The 26977-nt window shown below is 36.0% G+C and overlaps 2 protein-coding genes across 3 annotated transcripts; both read right to left on the minus strand.

Annotated features, from left to right (window-relative positions):
* Window positions 1-321: 321 nt before the first annotated feature.
* LOC131059848 (uncharacterized) lies at window positions 322-7272 on the minus strand. 2 transcript variants are annotated; one of them, XM_057992894.2, is made up of 5 exons: window positions 7061-7271; window positions 6614-6942; window positions 1551-2710; window positions 1023-1435; window positions 322-926 (listed from the first exon to the last, which is right to left on the minus strand). In XM_057992894.2, exons 3-4 carry the CDS (start codon window positions 2691-2693, stop codon window positions 1202-1204), a joined length of 1377 nt encoding a protein of 458 aa, XP_057848877.2. In that variant the 5' UTR covers window positions 2694-2710; window positions 6614-6942; window positions 7061-7271; the 3' UTR covers window positions 322-926; window positions 1023-1201. The 2 variants fall into 2 exon arrangements, with proteins under 2 accessions (XP_057848877.2, XP_057848878.2); XM_057992895.2 differs by lacking the exon at window positions 6614-6942 and having other exon boundaries at window positions 7061-7272.
* Window positions 496-1143, minus strand: LOC131858887 (uncharacterized). The gene is made up of 2 exons (XM_059212361.1): window positions 1023-1143; window positions 496-926 (listed from the first exon to the last, which is right to left on the minus strand). The coding sequence occupies exons 1-2, from the start codon at window positions 1141-1143 to the stop codon at window positions 496-498; spliced, it is 552 nt and encodes a 183-aa protein (XP_059068344.1).
* Window positions 7273-26977: the final 19705 nt, after the last annotated feature.

Genomic DNA, 26977 nt, shown 5'->3' on the forward strand with positions numbered 1-26977 from the left:
TGTCATCTGCATCACCCTCTTCTGAGACTTCTAGGTCACAATCATATGATCACTAGATTAATTTCAATTTTGACTTTTGTGGTGATGACCATGATACAGGTAGTACCAAATGAAATTGCGCTGGATTTTATGCCTGAATGCAAAATCTGTATCTAGTAAAATGGACAGCAATAAGAGCATTTGCTATTGCATAGTTTGCAAACTCAGACTCAGAGAGCACTCAATAAGCCCAAATTTTGAACTCAGCAACTTTTTTTAAAAAAATCTTTAAAAAACACAATTTTTTAGCAAAATTCGATTATAAAATGTATCAAATGAGACTGAAAAAAACCATGATGAAGTTTTCTATTAGATTTGATTCTTGAATACATATGGATCACAAAATCGTATCATCATGTGGAGCTGGACAGTGGATAGAATAGTTAGCTACTAATTGATAACTATTATGAATATATGATGATTGTCTTGGAAATCATCATCATAAATCACAAGTTTTTACAATTTCCTCTTTCCCCGTTCTAGTATGTTCCTCACACTTGATTGTGGCTCCCTGCTTGGCCTAGAAGATTGTGCCTGCGGCTCCACCCTGCTGCTAGATGGTAATGAGTCCTCCTCAGCCTCAACCTCTGTAAACAAGGAGTCATAATCCTGCACAGTCCAATCATTGTAGGGATCGATCTCATCCAAATCAATAAGTTGCTCTGATTGGTCCTCCAATTTTCTTGTGCGAAGCCGAAGGTTGTATTTCACAAAAGCTAGATCATTGAGGCGTTGTCGAGTCAACTTATAAAGTTTCTTCGTGTAAATGGCATCAAACAAACTCCAATTGTGCTCACAGCTAGAAGTACTACAAGGTTGAGACAAAATTCTAAGGGCTAGCCTTTGCAGATTTGGGGTATTTCCACCCCAATCTTCCCACCATGAACCTGCAAATAAGATATTCAAGATTTTGTTACAAAACAATATTCTATTAATTATTTAAATTTATAGCTTGCATGATATAAAACTTCAATTTTTCTTACTTGGTTTTTGGGTGGTTCTTCCTCGTATAGCTAATGGTGAAGAAAATAACCTCCCCCTAGCTCGCTTATAACTCTGCAACTCAGAAATGATGAGGTCTCTCACCTCAACCTCAGGTACCATCCTCTCAATACATGTGACTAGGCCCTCCGTAACCTCTCCATTAACATCTGTGAAACTTTCAGAGAAGAAAAACTTGGGGTTGAGGTAGTACCCCCGCTGCATGAAAGGGTTGAGGGAGTTGATTATTCCACCTCTGATCAATGATCTCCCAAATAGGGGCAAATCTATTGGCATCCTCCTTGAAATAGTTTTGGATGGCCTCTTTGGCCCTACGCATGGCCTCATAAATATATCCCATTGAATTTTTCTCCATATCCACCAAACACAAAAGCCTCACAAGTGGCTCTGTTACCTACAAAGTACAAAGTAACAGCAATTTAAGTTACAACTTATAATGAAACTAAATGCTTCTAAAGTTTTTTAAAAAAAAAGAATTCAACTTAAATTTAAATTAAATTTGAGGATACCTTGAGAATCTCTATAGCTCTATTTGCAAAAACATCATCAAAAACTATTCTTGCGACCCTTTCTGCATCAACGTTCTTTGAATAAGGCGATTCTAACCATGCTTGACTCACAAACATCTGCTTCAAAGGAGTCAATAGACTAGAAATACTTTGCACTGTTAGAAAATTAGTCACAGACCTTGAAGCACCCGATCGCACAAGCCCCTTGGTGTAATCTTTCATCGAGTTAAAAACCCACAGATGATTATAAATATATTTTTTTATATCACTTGCTTCTTCTACGATTGGTCTCACCCAATCAATTTTGCCTATATCCTCCAAAAGAAGGTCAAGGCAATGACCTACACAAGGAGTCCAAAAAAGTGTTGGATGCCTCTCTTGAAGCAATCTTCCAGCCACCGCATATGCTGCTGCATTTTTAGTAACAACTTGGACAACATTTTGTACACCCAACTCTAAAACAACCTCCTCCAACACCAAGCTCAAATTTTCTGCATTATGTATTATGCTAGAGGCATCAATTGACTTCAAAAAAACTAACTCATCATTTGAACCCACTAGAAAATTGAGAAGGGTGTGGTTCCTTCCATTTATCCACCAATCTAAAAGAATTGTGCATCCAAACTTTTGCCATTGCTTCTTTTGATCTTCCACAGCTTGTTTTGCATCTTCAACAGCATCTTGGAGCATCCTGCCACTTAAATCTCTTGAAGAGGGGGCCTTGAACCCTTCCCCTGCACTTGTCACTGCTGTCACGAAATCCTCCCAATATGGGCTCCTAGTCGCACTGAATGGAAGGTTGCAATAAATAAAAAATTTTGCAATTGCCTCATCTGCTTTTTTATACACCTCCTTGCTCCACTCTGAAGCTTCCAATGAAGATTGTGCTTCTCGAGCTCTACTCAATCTAGATGAAGAGGATGGGCTACATAAATGTGGACGGTAACTAGAGCCCATAATGCCTTGCATATCCACATCACATTCTCTTGGCAAATTAGGTGCAATGGCTACTTGTTCCGTAGGCCTCTCTACCGATCCAACCATTCCATATTTCCAAGTAGGATCATGACTTCCAAAGGGTCTATTTCCAACAAGATGACTTCCACTTGTTGAGTCTGAATCAAATGCAGAGTTGGATGCCATTGTTATTATATATTAACCTGCAATGTCAATATGAACAAAAAACAGTGAATAAAAAAACATAGCAGTAGGAACATGAATTTGCTTTAATATCATGTAAAATTCAAATGCATTTAAAAAATTTAATTGTGTAACAATAAATGGTAACTGAATTAACAAATTTGATAAAAATATGATAATATCATCTCTAAACCCTAAAATATAAACTCTATGTTCAAAAAAATAGAAAAAATTGGAAAAAATTGATTCAAATCAATGTAAATCATTTAATTTTAAATTAATCCACAAATTTAGAAAAATCCAATCAATTCAACAAACTATGTACATCTGACATGCTAAAAAAATTAGAATCATTTACAAATTTAAATGCTTAAAAAAAGAAATGAAACTGCCTGTTGATGCAAATCTCAAATTCTAGAAAAAATTTCTTCCCCTAAATGATCTTCCCAATTAGCTCTAGGATGCTTGCTTGCTACTGTGTGTATTGAAGAGGAGCAAATGAAGGGTTTTAAAGGCATGAAACTATGTGAAACCTATGTTTTTACCCCTTTTTTTTATCAAACCTGCATTTTTCCCATGCAAACAGGCTGCCAAGTTTCTGGCTCAGACTCACTAAATTTACACATTTACTCACCAAAAAAATTGACAAGCAAACCATGCAAAAGCTCACGTGGAAGAAAAACAACAAATAGACTCGTGGAGTATGTAAACTATGTTTTATCGCATACCCATCTACAGAAGATATGCATGAACAAGAGGAGGGAATAAACAATCAACACCTAATATTTTTTAAGCTTCCATAGCTTGTTGGCCTACTCTATGACTGAGCTACTAACCCTTCGTGCTATTTGGAATGTGCATTTTTCAAGTACATTCCTCAAGCCACATTTCTATGCTAGGGGTTCCTAGTCTAGCTTTAGAGTTTGATACAGTGTTAAACTTCCATGCTAGCTAGGATTAAAAGTTAGGACCTCCCATAGACAAATAGGCTGCTTACAACCAACCTACTAGCCCTCTATGTAATTCAAAATTTGAATTGCTTGCAACGACCACTGGCTCCCTCCCAAGAAAATAATATCCACATAGACAAGAGAAAGCATGAAGTTTTATACAGATTACCAACAACAACAACAAGAAACTAGATGAAGGAAAATCCTACAACCTTTACAATCTGATTACAATTTGAGTGTTTACTAGTAGGGATGTGGTCTGTTAAAAATCATCACCATAACAGAAACACCAGACTAATGACCATAATTGATATGGATTGCAAACTGGAACAGAAAATTCCTATGAATCCAATTTTGATTTGATGACTATTTATTGGATACACAAGTTGAGAAGGACCCTTCCATTTAGAGAAAGGAAGAATTTCAACTAGAAATAAAGAAAGAACCTTATCCTCTGTTTGAAGAGAAGTCCCAACAATTCACAAACCAAGGTTCTTCCACCACGTACAAAAATTGAAAATATTAAAATTTATTTACCTTCCTTTTTATGTTATGTGGCTTCTGACAAGCCCAAAAGAGTGCAACAGGTTCTTGATTCTCCAAATTCAGACAATGGAGGAAGCAATATATGATCTTGATGAAAAATCACATAGTTGATATTGTAAATCTTCATGTAGAAGAAAAGCTATTGATTGCAAATAAATTTTCAGATAAATGCTCAAAGCAGATAGAAGGAATGAATGTTTCAAGCTAATGTTGGAGCATTCATTTTTCTCGAACTAAAGAATTGATTATTTTAAAACATTTTCAAGTGTTTTAAATATGAATTTTGTATGATATTTTCTCTTGCTGTTACAACAAAGCTGAGTTTCGAATCAACTGGATGTTGAAAGTGCACTTTTATATGCAAAGCTTGAGAAGAAAATTTATACCACACAATCAGAAGGATTTATTGTAGCGGGAGATAAAAACATGGCATGCAAAGAAAAGAGATATTCCTATTGTCTTAAACAATCACAGTATGAAAGGAGAAGATATCTTTCTGTGGTCTTAAACTATCACCTCGTACTTGGTATATGTGAATAGATCAACATTTTCTTGCAAATGGCTTCGAGAATGGTAAAATGCTAATATCTATAGCAAGCAGGAAAATGAATTGATTATGTGTTATCATTCTGTATGTAAATAATGTTATTCTAACAAGCAAGAATTTGGAACTCTTCAAAAGCCCTAGGAGTATGTATGTGTTAGATTTGAAATAGAAGTTCACAAAGATTTACATTATCATTCTAGAATTGCAATAACATGTAATGGAAAAACAAGGAGATTACATACGAGCCCAAACAATTGAAAATATTTTTAAGCATTTTAATACAGATGAATGCAATCAGTGCCAGTTCCAATGGAATCAAATTTCAGGTTGTCTATGGATATGTGTACTACTTCTGGACAAAAAAGGAGAGATATGGAGCAAGCTCCATGTAAAAATGCCATTAGAAGCATTCTAAATACTAAGATATGCGCGCAAACTGATTCAGCTTATGCAAAAACTCTTTAAGCCAAAGAGTGAATCTAGGGGTCAGCTCACTTGACCATAATAATAAGTGTTCAGGTAATGATAAAATATTTCAGTTAACATGGTACTGTGATTTAGTATAGGGAGGTAATATTGGCACAAAAAAATGACTACGTGATATATTCTTATGTTCCACAGCGTTTTTGTGTCATGAAATAGGAAAAAGTAGCACTTTCCAACAATAAAGAGAGTATAGGGCAATTTCTCATGCAACAAAAGAAGCTACATGGTAAAGATCTTAGTTTGGCACATGATATACTTATGAGATTATATTGTGATGATAGAAGTTGCATTCAAATTGCTAAGGATTCTAAATCTCATGGAAGAAAAAACAATAATAGCATACAGTAGCATTTTCTTTGCGATCGAGAACAAAGTAAAAAAATTACTAAAAAAGTATTTCCATATATAGAAACCAATAGCAAATATTTTCAATCAACCATTTCCCCAGATAAAACTTGAGAATCACAAATCTCAGTTACAGGTGTTACAATTGAAGACATTAAGAAAAGAACGAGTCACTGGTTTTGACTATAAGGAATGTTCAAATGTTTCGGTCTTTACCTTCTGTTAAATTATGGAAGTTGTGCATTAAGAGTGGTGTTGTCTTAGAATAAAACCTAATATAACTTATGCAAAAAATTATCATAGAATATTATATAGGAAAATCTAATTTTACTTTTGAAGTTGTATTCAGCCATTCCAGATGGGACATACAATAGAACACACTTCAAGTTCATAAAATAATCATATAATCCAAAGCATTGCAATATTATTTTATGCAATAGAGTTTCTCTTATAAATCTTTTCATGAGTTACGCTTTCTCTCGTCTAAGTGGGACTTTTAAATAGTTTTCAAATGATGGATTCACAAATAATTCAAATTTTTAAAACCATTAAAAATTTAATTTATTAGTTTCAAAATAGAAGCAACAACTGATGAGAATAATTCGTTTACAAAGAACCTACCGAGGATCAATTTATTAGAATGCGAAGGCTCAGCAGGGGTGAGGCTGGGTTCTAAGTCCCCTGCAAATTTGATGGATCTTTGATACTAAAGTAAAGGAGGTTAATGATTAGGGCACCCAATGCTAATGGGCTGCGAAAACTATAGAATGTTTATCCTCTCAACATAAAAATTAGCATTACAGAAAAAATTGTTAATTCTAACTTCTGTATCTGTGTCACTAAACTAAAGGAGAATAATGATTAGTGCACTCAATGCTAATGGGCTGCAAAAACAAAAGGATGTTTACCCTCCCAACATAAAAAATGGCATTACCAAAAATCTGTTAGTTCTCAATTCTGTAAACCTTTTATATTGAAACTTTGCATTTTTTTTCCAAATATCAGCTTTTTGGAAAAAACAGCGCATCAAAGCAAAACACGGAACTTACTACTTTCCAAGCTTGATACTTTCCAATTCGGAACCTGCTATACAAGTTCCTACTCACATTCATATCACCAAAATTCAATCAGCCACGATGATTGTTTAATGTTATTTAAAACCGTCCAAAAAGTAGCTCTTAACAATATATCTTAGAGATGTCGCCATCATGAGTAAAATAAACCGCTAGGTTTATAAAAGCCGAAGCCAATATAAAACCCTAATAAATTTTCGAGGAGGCTTGGCTACACCGGAAAACACGATATAAAAAACGAGTGAAATGAACTCAGGGCAACCCAAATAACAGAATAATCCTGGTCTGCTCCCTTCCCTGCTTTTCTGTAAAGAAGTCGTCAAAAGTCAGGGTTAGGGTTAAGAGAGAAAACAGCAATGCTAGGGAATAAATCTCGAAAGATAGTTATCACTGATTGAAGATGCAAAAGCAGGGGAAGGGCACCTGTAGTCCCTCGGATCATATGTAACGCGAGGTATCGGCCAAGAATAACACGCCTTCCATATTGCAGAGGCAATGCGTTCTTAATCGCTTTTGATAAACGATTGAACGAAATCTTTGAAATTTGCAATTAAAAAATTGACCCCTGCTTATAAACTTATGGAACGAAATCTTTCAAATTATATTTTTTTTGGTTAGTAAACCCCCTGGCAAAGTTGCAATTAAAAATTTATGAACGGCGGAGCCGCCCTAGTCACCTAAATGGTGACCCGAGTTCGAATCTTTGAGAATCTAAATAAAAAGGAAAAAAAAATTATATGAATAAATCTTAAATACATTTTTTTTTTATTATTATTATTATTAGCTATTTATGCATTCCATTTTTCCTATTAATCTAATCAACCATTGCACATAATTAAATTTTTTGAATAAAAAAGTTATAATCTATATTTAATTTTTAATCTTAATTTTTTATAAAAATACCATTTTCTTTTTTTTTTTTCTATTGATCCATAAGACCAACATTAAATATAAAATTCTATTTTCCTTATTTTTTAATTACACATTTCAAAACATTAAATAAAATATGAAATTATGTTAAATTTTTTCACTGTTCTCATTTAATTTTCATTCAATGTCATTCGTACCACTAATACATTTCTTTTTTAATAATAACAAGTGCCACTTAGTGGGAGTACTTGTCTTGTAGATTTGTAATAGTAATTGAATATGTTTTTGTCAAACAATTAGCAAATAGAAGAGATTAATAATTTATACTATATTAATTATAATCAATGAGTAGAATCAAATTAGTACATATAATTGAGAAGCTTAGTAAAGCTATTAACTTTATAAATTTATGTAAACAATAAATAATCATAGTTATCACTAAATTTAGATGAAATTGTTGATATCCTTTAATTTCATAAATTCTAATTTATTTTATTTTAAGAAATATTATGTTGTAGACATCAAATTTCCACACCAATGTTTATCCTGAAAGGGTATTGGACAAGTGTAACTTAGGACCGTATTGATAATTTGCTATACCATTTTTATTTTTTTTAATTAATGGAATTTATTTTATTGTATTAATTGCAATGATGTGTGTACATAATATGCTTGTTAATATATAATAAAAATCCACGTCTTCGTGCTTTGAGGAATGATCTAATTACAATGATGTGTGTATGTTGAATATGCTTGTTAATATATAATAAAAATCCACTTCTTTATGCTTTAAGGAATGATCTAAGGATAATGTTATTTGAAGGAATAGGGACATATACACTATGTCATTTTAACATTAAGTAAATTAAATTACAATTCAAACTTTATTCATAATACATCAAAAATTATTTAATTATAATGAATGTATTTGGTAATCTTTGTATTTTTTAAGTTAGTTCATGCAATCTTAACAAAGATATTTGCAAATATGTGTAATCTTAGTTGAATATTTGAAAATGGAATATCAATAATGCTAGAGAATATATTCTATGTTATTCATTTAATATTAGTCCTTTACTCACTTATCATGGTAGTTACCTTGTAATGGTAACTACCAATATTTTCATAATTAATTAATTAATTAGTATCAAAATATTTTCACCTAGGCAAAATTCACTTGTCATGTTAGTTACCTTATAACATATATCAAATCAAAAAAAAGTTTAGATTTATAGGACCAAAATTTTCATTATTCATCCAAGTAGTCATAATCAAAACATGTCCACAATATTATTATTGTATTTTTATTATTATATTGTCATTAATTTATTATAATTATAGTATAATATTACTATATATTTTTTTATATATAATATACTATATTATTGATAATATTATTTTTATTATCTAATTTTTATATTATTAAATTATATGAAGATAACTAAAATAATATTATTAATTTATATTTTTTTATATTATATATGTTTATTTATTTATATAAAGCTTTAAAACATAAGACTCTAAATAATTTGAAAGGAAAATTTAAACATTCTAAATATTATTTTTTTGTACCTAAAAATTTATCTAAGAAATTTCATTTATTGAATTGTATTCCCAACCTCTTTGAATTCTAACCATAATTTAACGCTAACCACAAATCAAAAGTTTTTCCTAGAACCCTATTTGATATTTAACCCTAACTCAAATTTAACTTTATACCTAATCCCTACCTTAATTAAACCCTTACCCTACTTATGTTTGAACTATAATCATAATTTAACCCTAACTCAAAAATTTATTTCATCTTTAATTAAACACTAATTGAATCATAGTCCTAATCCTAATTGAACCCCACTCCTAATTAAACTCTAACACTAAACTTGTTGAACATAAATCTAACCCTAATTGAATTATAGTCCTAACCTTAACTATAATTAAACCTAACTATAATTATAATTATAATGACTATATTTGGTAATATTTCTATTTTATTAAGTTAGTTCGTTTAATCTTAACTATAATATTTGTAAATATGTGTAATCTTATTGAATGTTAGAGAATCTATTTTTTAAATTAACATTCAATTCGTATTATAAATATATATAAAGAAAGTCAAGAAATATAGAGGCTTTCATTTTTTCAATTTAATAACATTATTTTATTTAATTATAATAATAAAAAATGAAAGCATATATATACACACACACTGTGTACACACACATATATAAGCTAGTAGCATCCACATGCACAAGTCCAAAGAAATTAAATACTGAAACATTTTTATTTATTTTTTTATTTTTTAAAGCAAGTGTTATCAAGGTGGGGATAGCGCTCTATATTAATCAAAACAGATATTACAAAATATATTCAACTGACTCAATCTACCTACCAACTCGATGAAACCGAATAAGACAAAGCATAACCAAATTACAATAGCCTTAAAATGGTGGTCACCCGCTCTCCCATAGTCGCCACCTTATCAATGTTGGCTTCCAAAAGCCAACCATCTTCATTCTGCATCATCCTCCTAAACGGGCCCATGTCTGCATTCGTGACCCCAACCCAGAAGACTGCCCAAGCTTTTGCCATAAACTCCTCCTTCATGTTCCTAAGGGCTACTATGGCTAATTGAGCTTCATCCTTTGAATCCAAACACTATACATCTGACAGAATAGCAGCGGGATTGAAATAAGGGCCTAGAATGTTGGCCCACTCCTCTTCCACCTCCAGAACCGCACCACCCAGAGCCTCTGTAACTTCTTTCCTTACAAAACCTACCATTTTCTGCACACATGCTTCCTTCGATGGCAGAACATCAACCAGTAGGCATAGGATGGTTTCATTAAATGTACCTGTCACACCAATGCCTCTCCTCACTAAACACGTCCTCTAGCAAACCTTGAATGGCATTTTGACCTTATGTATCTATATCAAAGAGACGCTCGTACTGGGCTTCCAAAGACTCCTCGCGGCAAAGACAACTTAGGCCAAACCGGTGCACCATTTTATCTTATGGGAAATGCTTGCTCTGCCCAGTCTGAACTTTGCTTAAATAGGCCTAACATTTCTAGAATCATCCATCTAACACTCCAAACCCGCCTTCTCTATTCCCACTAGGTTCTTGAAACCAAGCGCAATCCATTCTAGAAGGTTGTAGCAGCATCTGTCCAGCCCGTGTGATTAAAGCTGATAAGAGAGTACCTCCCTTATCTCCAAAGATAAATTTTATAATAATATTTCATCCTATCCCTGTCCTTAAGAAATGAGCCATGTCATTGTTCAGGATATTCTGAAAATATTTGTTTCCTGCATGTATCGACGACATGACTATTGGCAAAGTCTCTGCGATGCCTTGGTTGGCAAGAAAATATGCCACTTGATTACCCTCGCGAAAAATATGGTGAAGATGGTAATCCATCGACTTTTGAAGTAGGCAATTTATCCTCGGGATCCAAGTGTTTAACCGCCAATTCGTAAATCCTTTTTTGATAATCCCGCTTAGGATGACTTGAGAATCACCCTCTATCATCACCTTCGAAACTCCATTAGATGAGGCCCATTTCAATCCTTCCTCTAATGCAATGATTTCCGCTACGTTATTAGTAGCCATTCCCATAGGTCCACATATTGTCCCTACTAGGCTATCCTTCTCATTTCTAACTACCGCACCAAACCCAGACACTCCAGGATTTCCTTGACTAGCTCCATCAAAGTTCATTTTTTTCCAACCGGGTGGGGGAGGTGTTCACTTGACTTTCTTCCGATCGACTGATTTAACACCTTGACAATGACTATTGCTTTGTTTCGAATTCCATACTTGCTCCATCTCCATGTCCCATTTAGTATAATATTTAAATCTACTCCCGTGGATCTTGCCATTAATAGTTTCTTCTATTGCCGCTTGGATTTTATTAATAAGAAGAGTAACCTCCAACTTTTCCTCCCTGAATGTCCTTCTATTTCTCCCTTTCCAAATGTGCCAAGCAACCATAGATGGGCCAACAATCCATAGACTCCCCCATTTTGAGGTCTTACCACCCGTTGGCCAAGCAAAGATAAAGTCTTTGAAAGTACTGTTGCGCATCATATGGGTCTAGAGTTTCAGCAATATCCAATCCCAACATTGCTTTGAATAAACACATCCATACAATAAATGCTCTGCGGATTCTTTCTCTTGTTTGCAAAGGCTACATCTGTTGAGCCCCACTATACCTATTGTTTTAAGTCTATCGCTTGTAAGAATCCTACCATGCAATGCAATCCATAGGAAGGCACCAGCTTTAGGCAACACCCTTTTGTCCCAACATAGAATAGCAGGCCATTTGCAATCCTTCTGCCTCTTTCTTTGCAATTCATATCCCAAACTCACCTTGTATTTACCTGATTTGGCAGCATTCCATATAAGAGAATCATTTTCATTCAAAATGAAATTTTTCCTTCTTTTAAGAATATCAGCCAACTTCAAACTGTTATCGCTCTACCAATCTCCAACCCTTTTCCACAAAGTAGGACAATTTAAAAGGCAATTCTCATCAATATAATCTGCCACATAAACTCCCATAGCTGCCTCAATTTGATTGATCCACTCTTGATCCTCCATGTGAGATGATCTGTTATGATCTTCCTGCTTTCCCAAATGAATTTCCATATTGGTGAACCTCCACTCGAATTGGCCACTATAAAAATTCTCTCTGGCTCATTTGAGTCCAGATATTTGGAAGCCATCAACTTGCACCAGCCTTTATGGGGAAAATTGTACATTTTCCAAGAAAGTTTCACACCAAGTGACAAGTTCTAGAAATTCATTTTCCTGAGCCCTGCCCCACCTTCCTCCTTGAGCATGCAGGCAGTTTCCTAGTTGATTAAGGGGATCTTTTTTTCCTCTTTCGAACCTTCCCAAATAAACTTTTTGAGCATTCCATCTAAAGTTGACGAAGCCTTGCTAGACACTCTATAGCAAGACATGTAATAGATAGGAACTGCAGACAAAATAGATTTTATCATCTGAATCTGCCCTGCTTGCGTAAGCCATTTATTCTTCCATAATGCAGATTTGGCTTTGCACTTATTGACAACTTCTTCCCACATTATGTTGTCCAGTTTTCCTGCGGACAAAGGAAACCCTAGGTATTTTATAGGAAAACTAACTTGACCAAATTGCAACAATCCCTCTATCTTCGAATGAGTCCTCTTGTTTGTGTTGAGGAAGTATATCCTTGATTTTTGCTTGTTCATGCACTGTCCCGAATCCTTTTCATAATCTTCTAACACATTCTTAATAATGAGAGCTTCTCTCTCCGTAGCTGCGCCAAAAAGGATAGTGTCATCCGCGAATTGCGAATGAGAGATCGGATCCAAACTTTCATGATTTGAAAAACCTTTCCAAAGGCCTCGCCCAACCTTGCTTTTTATCTGCCTACCGAGCACTTCTGCCATAAGAACAAACAAAAAGGGTGACATAGGGTCTCCTTGCCGAAGCCCATCAGTAGCTTGGAAGAAACCACTTGCTGAACCATTAACTATGATTGAAAAGTTAACAGATGAAATACAATGCTCAATACATTTCAACCATCTTTTATCAAAACCAAATTTCCTAAGAACCTCAGATAGGAAGCTCCACATAACTCGATCATAAGCCTTGGACACATCTAGTTTAATGATCATACCTTTGAATTTGGAAGTATGCATTGAATGAATAGTTTCTACTACCATGATTATGCTATCCATGATTTCACAGCCCGGGGTGAATCCATGTTGTTCTGGCGAAATGATCTTCATCAGGATGGGTTTTAGCCTGTTCACCATAGCCTTGGATAAAATTTTGTAAATAGAGTTACATAAAGAAATGGGCCTAAAGTCCATAATGGATGAACAATCTTGCTTATTAGGGATCAGAGCAATGTTGGCATGATTAATTTCCTTCACAAACCTCCCTTGTTTTCTAAAATCTTCCATAATTCTGAGAATGTAGTTTCCCAAGAACCCCAGCATTTTTGAAAAAAATCCACGGTGGACCCATTTGGGCCAGGAGCTTTGTTTGGATGCGAGTCAAAAATAGCCTTTTTGACCTCCTCTATAGTGAATGGACAACATAATAATTTGTTGTCCTCGTCCGAGATCTCCTTGGAGATAATATCCGTCAACATGTGAGTTTGTGGTGGTTTGTGCCCGTTGACATCGCCAAGCAAATCCTTGAAAAAGTTCACCGCTACCTCCTCGATAGCTTCAGGAGGAGAATTTCGCTTGCCTTCCTAATCTATGATCGAGACTATTATGTTCCTGTTCCTATTAGCCTTTACTGAGGCATGGAAAATTTTGGTGTTCGCATCACCTTCTTTAATCCATAACTCTCTGGATTTGTCAAGAATCTCTGCCAATTCCTTCTTGAGAGTTATTTCTTTGTGATACACATCATTAAACATCCCAGAGGTTATAGTGACATAATTTATTCGAGATAGTTCCTCCTCAACTCGATTTCTTTCTGCAAATATATTTTTGAAAGTATCTTTATTCCATGCTTTAATCTCATCCTTTAAGTATTTCAATCTTTTCACAAAGCTATAACTCGAGGTTCCCCTGAATATGTTACTCTCTTTCCACCATTGGTTGAGATGTGAGATGAACTCACCATCTCTCCACCACATACTCAAAAATTTGAAACTGCTTCTTCCTTTATTTGGAGCCTCACTCAACTTAAGCTCCACAGGAAAATGATCTAAAAGAGAGAATGGAAGAATGGATGCCTCTACCTAAAAAGATGACTCCATCCAGGATTGTCCAATGAGATGTCTGTACAATCTTTCTGAAATGTGTGCAAAATTGGCCCTACGATTAGTCCATGTGAGTAGCCCGTTCTTTGGAATAACATCCATCAAATGATTCTATACTACAAATTCACAGAAATCTTCCATGACCTTGTTTGACATTCTCAAACCTCCCTTCTTCTCATCTAAGTCAAGCAATGCATTAAAATTGCCTACCACAACTATCCTATTACTCCTCAGATTGGAGATTTTGTTTCAAAGAACATGCCAAACATGATATTTTTCTAAAGTTTTTGTAGGTCCATAAACATTTATTAGAGGAAATTCCAAGTTCTCCTCAAATTGTAAACAATACATATCATCCAGTGTTTGGCTTTCTCTAATAACATAATTTTGACCAATGAAGGATTCCATATAATGCCAAGTCCACCTACGGATCCATTGGCTTCTTGAAAAACACCCTCCCAAACTTTACAAGACTTAATGAAACAATTCGCATTCTCTGAACTAAGCTTTGTTTCCTGGATGGCAATGATATCACAGCTACATCTACAAAACACTCGTTTCACCAAGCATTTTTTGTTAGGGGCCGAGAGACCCCTGACATTCTACGTAATGATCTTCATCTCTTGCCAAGGGAGAACCCTTCTCCCTTATCTTTCCTCATGAAATCAAAAACAATAATGATTCCCTTCTCTTCTACGTTGTCTTCCCTTTTTTTACGGTTGCTTTGCCTACCTCTGAATCCTTTGGCTTTACCAAGTAAGACGTTAGCTGACTGACTGATACATCTTGGATCTACATTCTCCAAAGCATCCTCTTGAAATAATTCCTCCTCAAAGTCCTTATCAAGTTCAAATCCTATGTCAGACAACCCTTTGCAAGAATTGTTGGTTCTGGGGGATAACAAATCTTCACCTCCCTCCTTGGTTTCAAATACTTCCTGCCTGGAAGTCTCCCCTCCATCATCGGGACCTCTATTAATGGTCGTGTTCCTATTTCCAGGATTTAGATCTTCCTCATCTTTTAACGATGATAATGAACCTTTCTTATTTTGCTATGGAGGAGATTTTGTTTCTTGTGTTTTTTCTACGGAAACCATAACTGTTTTCGATGGTTGTTCCAACTTTCGCCTCCAGTTTTGTGTTGGTCTCCTGAAAGGTTTCCTAGCCTTTCTGATGAACATTCTGCAATCCTCTACTCCATGAAACTTGCTACTGCATCTGGGACAATGATGGATCTCTTTTTCAACTTCTATCTATTGCCTCCACGCACCCTTCAATGTATATAATGTAATGCACTCTGGGATACGCCTAACTGTTGCAATCCTCAATCTAACATACTTACACAAATCGTCCTCATCATCAATGTCTATCTCCAACACCATCCCAAGCATTTTGTCAATCTTCTCCAGAAAGGCCTCTCCCCAATATTCAATCGACAAATTGTAAAGGCTTATCCAAATCAGGCATGAATAGACTGCCAAAGGGATGGGATCAAAATTCAGTGTCTAGGGTTGCAAATATACCGCATGCTTGTCTGCAAACCAATTCTCCTAATTAAGGATACGATCTCTTTCTGATTGTTTTTCAAAAAGAACCACGAAGAATCCTTTCAATATAAATTTGATAACAATCTGATCGCCCCACTTCTCTTCAACCCATGATCTGATATTTTTCCTTGACCAGTTGAGGCCAATTATCCTTGCAATCACCACATGTTCTTCCCAAAACTATCTATCTTCCTCCATCTCCTCCTTGAGATCCACCACAATCTCACCTTTCTCTTCATACAACCTCCCTTTCGATTTCCCTATAAAATCTTCTACACCGCCATTAACGTCCAATGGTTTTTGCAAGGCCGGTCCCTTCATCTTTTTTTGTAAGCTTTAATATCGAAACATTTATTAATTTATAAGTATAATAATTTATTTAAATATTAGAATTAGTTCTAATGTATAGCCATTAAAATAAACTTTTAATAAATCGAATTGAACACTAAAACAAATCTTGATAAATTAAATTAAACTAAACCAAATTGAACCCTAATAACAAAGAAAATTTAACCTTAATAAAATTTGCATTCAAGATTAAGGGTTAGATTTTAAATAACACTATCAAGTAATTAGGATTAGAATTCAACCAATTTTGGTTATAGTTCAATTTGATTTAGTGTTAGATCTAATGTTCAATTTCATTTATAGTTATTTATTTTGGTTTTGTTTTTTTTTGAATGGGTAATTGGCTGTAGCTAATAATTTTATAGATTTTTACAACCCGATTCAATGTGGGCACCAGTAGGAAAGAATCGGGTGAAGAAAACCTCTCATCTTGCCCAAGGAATAAGATTCCTAGAAATGGTTCAAAATGGAATTTGCATAACAATTACATGGCTTGGCTATGTGCCAATAAAATGCATTACAAAATTTGGTCAAGATCCAAACAATTGTCCAAAAGACATATATTGTGTCTAGGGCAACACTTGCCAATAATTTTGATGCCTAATTAGGCTCGGTCTACCCTTGCTAAGAAAAATATCCCAAATTGAGTCGAGACCTGCAAAACAATTAATGGTAGGCACACTACTCCAAATAAGGAGGATTAGTAGCAACTTCTCACGGGTAATTTTAAACATGATACTAAGCATCTAGAATAAATATAGGTATCTAATTACCGAGTCACATTATACAGCTTAATTCGCTAGAAAAGTAATTATCATCTAAAATTAAAACCATAACCCACTGGAAGACACTTTCTCGTCTAGAAAAGAGATTGTTCAAACAACACATTGACCATAATATACCAGTAGTTGCAAGTAAGACCCAATCAAAAACAAGAATCCAACTCGGAAAAAAGGAGGACAAACAACCTTTGCATATAATATCTAGCTCATCTTAACAATACCACTGAAAATCCACAGCCACCAAAACAAGACCTCCAAGAGCAACATGAATATATACATATGTATATATGATTATATATACACATAAATATCAAATGGTGTAATTAACAATGTGTTTGATGAATATATATACACCTATGTATCAAATGATGTGGCTCTCAGCCCAACTCGTATTTGCCTAAATGGTTAAGTAGGCTTCAAAGATTTCATTTTATATCTACTAACAAAGTTATTTTCCATGCAGAGAGCATCCATACACTACTATCATAGTAAATGATGGTCTCCATAAATATATATATAAGCCAAAATGAGCATACAGCAGCAGGGCGAACAGTGGAGGAAAAGGAACATAACGAAGGAGAAAACCAAAACCTGAAACTGGAGGGGAAAAGAAAACAAAACCACACCACACCCATCTAAATAACATATATGCATAAAGTATGTTTATAGATAGGGATGAATATGATGAAGTCTTGGCCCATAAGGTTTAGAATAAGAGATATATATCCAACTCAAAATTGGCCCTAAGCCACTAAATCTACTATCTACCTGAGTTCATAGATTATACAAGTCACCAAAGCGTCTCACTCAAGGGGAGAAATCGTATTTGCAAACATGGGAGGTACTAAGGCCCTTCTAAGTACCCATAGTGATAATACAAGTGCTACCCATATCTGGACTGATTAACCTATCCCCATTCTAGCTAACCATATACCCTCCACCCCTTTTTTGGCCAGGAGATCAACTTCCTGGTTCCCCTCTCTATAAATGTGATTGAGCGTGTACACCTTGAAGTGTTTGAGCACATTCAATGCCTTGTTTATAAAATAGTTTAGTTTCCAATTCAGAGTACTTCCTAATCTCAAGGCACTAATGATCAGGGTTGAATCCCCTTCAATCTCAAGTTTATTGATCCCTAGGTCTTTACACAACAGCAAACCTCCAATTAGTGTGCATGCTTCTACTTCATTACTGGTTCCCACCCCAATAGGCCTATCAAGTTGGGCAACCACAACCCCATCCCAGAAATGAACCATCTTGGGTTCCCTCTAGAGGCCTCGTCAAAGTTTAGTTTGAACCATCCCTATTTTGGGGGTATCCATTTGCATTCTTTCCTACTATTTATAGTTGCTTGACCTCCTTCACCTCAAAAAAGAGGTAATCTAATCCTTGCCCAATTTCTTCTCATATTTTCTTCTCTATGAGTGAAGGTGTCACTTGTGAAGACTTGATGACTCAATTTATTATTAACTAATTCAATAACTGCTACTTTTATCTTGTTAATTAGGTTGTTGAATATCCTCTGGTTCCTCTCCTTCCAAATTTCCCATAATAACATAGTGGGTGTCGCTATCCACAATAGTCCATAAGGATGAGCTAAGCTTTTAACATACTCTTTAGATCATTTGGAGAAGTCGAATTCCATCGTAACTTGTTTACCAACCAACCCCAACATTGACTGGAGAACGAACAGTTTAATAGAAAGTGGTTAGATGTTTCCTCCTCCTTTTCACAAAGAGGGCATCTGGTTGGGCCTTCGTATCCAAGCTTTCAAAACTGATCCATAGTTAGAATCCTATTCTTCATTGCAGCCTATAGGAATATCCTAGCCTTAGGTAGACATTGCTTATCCCAACACAAGGAAAAGGGCAGATCCAGTTTCTAAGGTTCTTAGGTCTGTGTCAAGAGCTCATAACCCTTTTTCACCCTATGTTCCCTTGAATTGGATATGTTCCAAACTAGCCTATCTTCTCCTATCCCTATCGAGATCCTTCTTGCATTGAGCAAGTCTTGTACTCTAGTAATGTCATCTTTTGGCAACCCAAGATCATTTAGCGACCTCAAGTGCCAACCTAAAGTTGGGACAACATTATCTATGATCAAATAATCCTTCACATATTTACCAACTTTACCTTCCATAGCTTTTATTAATTGGATGTTATTAATGCAACTTTATAATGTTGGATAACCACCCCACGAGTTCCACCACATAAGGGCATTGCTACCGTCGGATATCTTCCATGTCGCTGGTTTGTGATTATGTTTCTACATTTTAGCATGAAGTTCCATATTCTAGATCCTTTGGGCGGGAAAGTAGTCCTAAAGATGCTATACGGGTCATTGGGATTAAGATATTTGTGTTTCAAAATTTGCACCTATATGCGGGAAAAGTGGTGTGATGAAATGAAAATTATGAATTCAAGACTAGTCCACACACCAATGGGACTCTTGGTGCAAGTTATGGAGCTATATGGAATAGCTCAACTTCCCAAGGGATGTTCCATTGTTCTCTATCCCACAAGACCCCTCAAGCCAATGCCTTTGCTCTCAGATCACTGAGCAAAGTGACTTAGGGATGACAATCATGAGAATTAGGGATGTTTGATCAATCTAACATGAATGCAATCCTAAATGTGCATGATATTAACAAATATGAATTAAACTAGCTCATGTATATGATGATAAGATGAAATGATTAGTAAAAGAACTATCCTAACATGATACACTAGCTTAATATGATTATTATAATAAAGAGAAATATTTCTAAAATGCTTATTAGATTATTTCTATTCAAAGAGAGACTAAAATGCTTGATAAAAATGAGTATATATTAGATGCATAAAACTTGGATTTTAGAATGATAGAAGAATGGCTCTATTTATAGGGAAAATAGGGAAATGAAGGGTCAAGATTGGATGATCCTATCAAGGGTCAGGATTGAAAGTTATCAATCCATGTTTACAATTCTCACCAATGAAATGGTGACAATTGTCAACATAAGACTGCTTGAGAGGAGATGTAAGAAGCATTAAATGCTTGAGAAGACCTCATGGTTACCTTAGGAGGTAAGGGTTAAGGTTAGGTTAATATTATCCATTGGATAAAGCTTTTATCCAAAGGATAAACTCTTGTGCAAGGGTTAAAGAAATAACCAAGGTTAAAGCCATCAATGCTTGATGAGATCCTTGGGTTAGATGAGGGTTGAGTTAGAGAGAAAGTCTCTAATCATGCAAGAGGGTTGAGTTAACCATTAATGGTTTGGAAGACTTTCAAGGTTAACTTGTTGAAGACATAAAGCCTTTAATGGTTTCCAAAGACTTTGAGGGTTTTGAGAAGTGACTTCCCTTTGCTTAGGGATGTGACAATATTTAGTAGATGGGTTAGGCTAATTTAGAAGGGATTAGAAGAATCTAGAAGGGGGTTTAGAGAGGCAAGTTGGAGATGTAGGAAAATGCAAGTGGATGGGGGGTAATTTTAATTAAAATAAATTACTTTATTTCAATAAAATAGATGCAAGTGGGGGATTTAAATAAATTAGATTTATTTATTTGAAGTGAACAATTTAATTAAATGTAAATTTAATTAAAAAGAGTAGAAGGGGGATTTTAATTAAATAAAATGATTTATTCAATTAAATGATATGAAAGGCCTAAGTGAATTTAATTAAATAAATTGAATAACTTGTTTAATCAAATAGATGAATGTGAATGCTTTAATTAAATTAAATTAAATTAAATAGAGGAAAGAGAATAAAATGAAAATTAAATATTCATTTAGGAAAGTGGTCAGTTTTATATGTCTACATTTTGCCTCTCTTTGAAGTGATGTGTGTGCACATGTTAATTCAAAGAAAAATTTGACGTGTTACCAAAATTTGATCGGTGTGATGTCGTGTGTCGATGTCGTGCCCTAGATTTGATAAACGATATTGATGATGCCCCCTCGCGAGATGAATCAAAAAAATGGAAAATTTGGTTGAGTTGATAATCATTGTAGATTTGATCGCATTTTAAATTTTTGTCTGTGTTTAATGCATGCCAATTGATTCATCTCTCGATAATAATGTTTGCTATGGTTAAAAGCGAGAGCACGAGCAAAATACATGCCCCACCTACTAACCTTAATTTACTTTTACCCTATAAAAAGGTAAAAAGTGATTTCATTTGTATCATTTGCACCCTTTTGACTTTTGGTGAGAGTGACATTTGGAGAGTGACAAGATGTCGGTTCCCTATGCTTCACACTGATTCGAGCGCATTCGTCGATACCAAAGGCCCGCCACGTATGGTCCACCTCTAAGTCATCTAAATTTTGCCTCTTTTGCTTTTTGTTTTGTTGATTTTGGCCACGTTTTAAATTTTTTGTGTTGAATTTTCACGGTTTAGCGCATCTAGTATGTCACTTAGCGCATACGATACAACAATTAGCGCGTAGGGTTAGTGAACTAGGGTAATGTATAGGAGTCATCGGGTAGTGTGCTGCGGGTTTAGGGTAGCGCATAGGGCTAACAGGGTGGCACATGCGGACCTAGCGCATAGGGTTCACAGGTGAGCACAGAGGGTAATTGTGATAGCGCATAGTGTAACCTAGCGCATAGGGTAAAGTTTGTAGCGTGTAGTCGAGTTTAGCTAGCGCATAGGTGGCAACATAGCGCATGGGAGGGTTTTCTTAGCGCATGAGTAGAAAAATAGCTAGAAAGGAGTGGAAAGGTGGCGGTGCGAGGGGAAAAATAGATGAAGGAAGATAATTGGGGGGATGGGTAGGTATTTGCCAAGTGCTTCGGGATGGGTATTTAGCCAATTTTGTGCCTATTGTGTTGATGTGCGATTATTTGATAGATTTTTGAAATTGCTTTTGTTGTTGAAGTACCAAGTTGATTGATTGAATGATGATCTTGATCATTGTTTGATTTGGATTGTGGATTTTTGCCTTGCCATTGAATTTGATGTCTAATATGAGTTTTGATTCATGATTTCCGATATGGTTCCTCATATGGATTTTTGAGTTGTTTGTGTTATGGGTCTTTTGATATGAATACTCGATATGGTGCTTGTGTTATGGGTCTTGATGTTTGATTTCTGATTTCGATATAGGATTTGATTTTCGATATGGAACTTGATTTGATATTTCGTTGTTTCAAGTTGATATTGATTTCTGAGTTTCGATATGGGATTTGATTTTCGATATGGATCTTGATTTGATATGTCATTGTTTCAAGTTGATATTGATTTCTGATTTCAATATGGGATTTGATTTTCGATATGGAACTTGATTTGATATGTCATTGTTTCAAGTTGATTTGATGTTCTGATTTCGATATAGGATTTGATTTTCGATATGGAACTTGATTTGATATGTTGTTGTTTCAAGTTGATTTGATGTTCTGATTTCTATATGGGATTTGATTTTTGATATGGAACTTGATTTGATATGTCATTGTTTCAAGTTGATTTGATGTTGGGTATATCGGATAGATGTGAAAATTGATATGTGGACATGTTTTGTTGTTACGGGAACGGCTTGGCGTACTGCAGTCGCGAGAGCTATTTCTGAGACCACAGTCTCTAATTCCTCGATTGACACGGCCAGATAGGGATATTATTGAGAGGTGTTGGTTATCCTCTTTGTTGGATATGCCTCGGTATATCATTAACCGGGGTTTGTTGATAGTGTTGGTAGAGAGGTGGCACAGTGACACAAACACCTTTCACTTGGCTACTGGTGAGATTATAGTCACCCTAGAGGACTGTTATCGGATTCTACGAATTCTTGTGATTGGAGCTCTATTGCCTTATGAGCAAATCGAGGAGAATGGGACAGAGGCTCTTCGTCGGATATTCCATGATGATCAGATTTGTGGATATGAGATCCCTTGGCAGGAGTTAATAGATTTCGATTATGCCCCACTACCTTCGATACTGGCAGGTTTTGTTGGTGGCTTCTTGTGTCCCGACCATAGGTTGAAGGGACTGGTAGTGGGATGGCAATTGGTGCTTGAGGATATGGTGATACAGGGTCATAGGTTTACATGGGGGCCCTGCATGTTGGCCCATCTGTACAGGGATCTCCATCAAGTGGTGTATTTAGGATACAACAGTTTATCAGCCGAGGTCACATTATTACAAGTGTGGGCTTGGGAGCACATTCCCGGAGTGAGGCCACTTGCAAACAAGGATAGGCCAGTTGGTCGGGCGTATGCATATGGGTACACAGGGATAGTTGTCCAATGTAAGCTGGGCAAGCTAGAGCATTGGAGGAGGGTGTTGGATGACATTGATACGGTCATCTGGAGACTGTATATGGATTGCGAGGTGTGGGCGGAGGATGGGCTAGAGATACCCTATGTATATATGTCACGATACTTGATAGGGCAGACGTTGTTTATCATTGAGAGGTTCTTGCACAGTCGAGTTCAGCGGTAGTATGGTCGACAACAGGGTGTACCATAGGGAGCATGTTTATATGCTCGTCGAAGGCAGGATGTGCCAGAGTGGGGTCTGACTATTGATAGTGCAACAATGGTGGAGGAGTATATGCATTTGGTCGGACAGATATGGGACTATGGGTTCAAAGTGGTAGATGCTGAGATGATGGAGGAGTTTGTAGTGCTCTTCATGGCCCATACCATAGAACGGATATCAGATTCAATGGAGATGATTCCCGCTTTTGATGATGATGAGGATGAGCAACCTGAGAGGCTAGGGAGATGGAGAGATGAGGGAGAGGAGCTAGAGGAGGGATATGGGGATGGTGGAGGAGATGACGGGGGAGATAGGAGGGGAGGTGGTAGAGGGAGACGAGGAGATAGAGGAGGGGGTGGAGGAGATAGAGGGAGGATTGGAGGAGATGGAGGGGATAGAGGAGATAAAGGGAGGAGAGGAGGTGGATTAGTCAAGCGAGCAGTTGGTGAGGGAGGGAGGGGAGGTTTGGTGGTTGGAGCTGGTGGATTTGGTCAGGTAGGTGAGGTGATAACAGTTGTGGGTGGGATGGATGAGTTAGGCAACTGACTCAGAGGAGGAGATCAGATGTATTACCTCCACCGACGCCTAGGACAGGGACAGGGATAGGTGGTACCACGACACAGGTACCCATTCAGGTTCGGGTACCCACCCACCGAGAGGATGCACAGAATAGGTCCCTACAATTGTCAATGCAGCAGCTTCAGGCACAGGTCCTGGCTCAGCAATGCCAGATTACGTAGATTACCGCAAAGCGGGATACGGTGATAGAGTGCTTAGGTCAAGCAGAGGCTCAAGCGAATAGCCTGGAGAGAGTGGCGGCTAGTGGTTTTGTGAGACACACACTAAGAGAGATGCAGTATACAGCCAAGGAGGCTGAGTACTACAGGAATTTATATGAGGAGGTGGTTCCTAAAGATCACAAAGCTCCTAGCTATGTTGCGGTGAGATCCAGTCGATCCATGAGGACTCATTCGAGGATAGAGAGTAGAGGTGTGACCAGGCTGTCTTGACATGATCCACCCAAAGATCCAAGTGTGGGGACATTTGTTGCGAGACCATCAGCCTCAAGAGATAGTCATACCTGAGAGACTTGTCTCCATTGTATTTTGATCATTGTGTTGTATTTTGACAAACGTGACATCGTTTGTATATTTTGACCATTTTTTAGATATATATACGACACCGATTTTCCAGTCCACATGTGATGTGTTTTTATGGATGATGATTTATGCATTGATATGATGGTTCCATGATGATGATACAATGCTTAGATAAATGTGCTTGATTTGCTATTTTCTTGATATGATTGATGATGACGATGCTGTGAGATATATCTTGAAAATGAGATGTATGATAATGATATGTTATGAGATGTATCTTGAAAATGAGATGTATGATAATGATATGTTGTGAGATGTATCTTAAAAAATGAGATGTATGATAATGATATGTTGTGAGATGTATCTTGAAAATGAGATGTATGATAATGATATGTTGTGAGATGTATCTTGAAAATGAGATGTATGATAATGATATGTTGTGACTAAATGCAAATTTACATGATATGCAACTAATTTGTAAAATGATATGCAACTAATTGATCATCCTCATTTTGTCATTTGTCATTCATGTACATTCACATGTTTTTGCTTTCTTTGTGTTTATCATCATTGAGTTGTTGATATGTTGAAAATTTATACAAGCATCATGGTATATTTGAACCATAATGACCTGAGAAAAATTTACATGGATTTTGATATTGCAAGATGGCACAAGCGTCGAGGTATAATTGAACCAAGATGACTTGAGTGTTGCTTGCGTATAAACAGATAAGATTAAACCATTTGTATGTGCAAAGTGGAACAATGTCTTCAATGATATGTTGTGAATCATGTCTCAAGACAAGTATTTGCACAATACAAGTGATTGCCTCATAGACAAAAAACTAAAAAAATATCAGAGTCTCCAACCACTTTCTCTAGCTCGATGCATCATTGAGAAAATTTAGGGGATCCAATAATTCAAAAGGTTCAAGTGCAAAAATAGTCAAAAACTTCATGCAAGATGTTAACAAATTATATTCAAAAAATCATCCATTATGTGTGTTGAAGTTGTTAATCAGATCGGTGTGTTTTGCTTTCTTGGCTGCTAGAGTTGTTATTGACAGGATTTTCTCAGCGTGTTGCGATTCTTGTTTGTTTGAAGTCAGATGAATGTTGCCCCTAGTTATAGATACCGATCAATGTGGATATGTACAATGATTACCAAGCCATGGTGGGATATGATGAACTGATATTCAGATGAGCAAGGACAGTGACTACAGTAAGTATGTCCAGGATAATGTTGTTGATAAAGTGTTGGGCGATGGCTAGTGGTTTTGACTTTTGGATACAAAAGATATGAGTAATGATAGATATAGGAGTTGTTCTCTCACAAGTAGTGCCTATTGGCAGGTTTTCACTATTTATTTTTATTGCACCTTTTTGTTGTTTTGATTTTTTTTGATTTTTTTTTTATATTTTTTTTTTGGTACCTTTTCCATGCATTTAGACCACTCAAGTATAGTATTTATTTAGATGGATGTTGTTGGTTGGTTCATCGAGAACATATCCTTCTGAAGTTCTTAGCTGATAGGCACTTGATCCATAGGCTGAGATGATGACATAGGGACCCAACCAGTTAGGTTCAAACTTTCCCTTCTTTTCTCGATCCTGTTAATTTCAGGGATTTTCTTTGAGTATGAGATCACCGACTTTAAAAATCCTAGGGATGACTTTGTGGTTGTAGCTTCTACACATGCGTTGCTGGTATGCTTTGAGGTGATTATAGGCATGCTGTCATTTTTCATCGAGAAATTATAGTTCTTGCAATCTATTTACTCGATACTCATCTGAATGAGGCCTTTCAAAGATACTCTGAGTGATGGAATTTCTACCTCAAGAGGTAAAATTGCTTTTGATCCATACACCAATGAATATGGTGTATCTCATGTAGGTGTCCTGATGCTAGTTTTGTATGCCCAAAGTGTCGGATTGAGTTGCACATGCCAATCCTTTCCCGCATCATTTACTGTTTTCTTTAGGATTTTCAATATTATTTTATTTGATGCCTCTACTTGACCATTCCCCTGTGGGTAGTAAGGTGTAGAGAAATGATGTTGGATTTTGAATCGTTCACATAGTTCTCGCACATCCTGGTTTTTGAAGGGACATTTGTTATCTGTGATGATGGAACTAGGAATGTTGTAGCTGCAGATCAGATAATTGAGAATGAAAGAGGCAATTTGTTTTCCAGTTACTGCAGTCATTGGGACTACTTCAATCCATTTTGTAAAATATTTTGTTGTCGTGATAATGAAGTTGTGTCCATTTGAAGATGAAGGGTGTATTTTGCCTACTAAGTCAAGTACCCACTAACAAAAAGGCCAAGATGTTGTAAATGGTTGCAATTCCTATGCTGGTGCATGGATAAGATTGCCATGGATTTAGCACTTAGGAAATTTCTTTGCAAATTGATAAGAGTCTTTCTCCATTGTCGGCCAGTAATATCCCATTCTCAAAAGT

This window comes from Cryptomeria japonica, chromosome 10, assembly GCF_030272615.1.
Source record: "Cryptomeria japonica chromosome 10, Sugi_1.0, whole genome shotgun sequence".
Classification (NCBI taxonomy): Eukaryota; Viridiplantae; Streptophyta; class Pinopsida; order Cupressales; family Cupressaceae; genus Cryptomeria; species Cryptomeria japonica.

Bases quoted from the DNA above. Each gene is read 5' to 3' on its own strand.
- LOC131858887 (XM_059212361.1), bottom strand. From the start codon at position 1,143: ATGGTACCTGAGGTTGAGGTGAGAGACCTCATCATTTCTGAGTTGCAG. The intron at 927-1,022 runs GTAAGAAAAATT...TCTTATTTGCAG, and splicing joins AAGAACCACCCAAAAACCAA to GTTCATGGTGGGAAGATTGG.
- LOC131059848 (XM_057992895.2), bottom strand. From the start codon at position 2,693: ATGGCATCCAACTCTGCATTTGATTCAGACTCAACAAGTGGAAGTCAT. The intron at 1,436-1,550 runs GTATCCTCAAAT...TGTACTTTGTAG, and splicing joins GAGCTATAGAGATTCTCAAG to GTAACAGAGCCACTTGTGAG.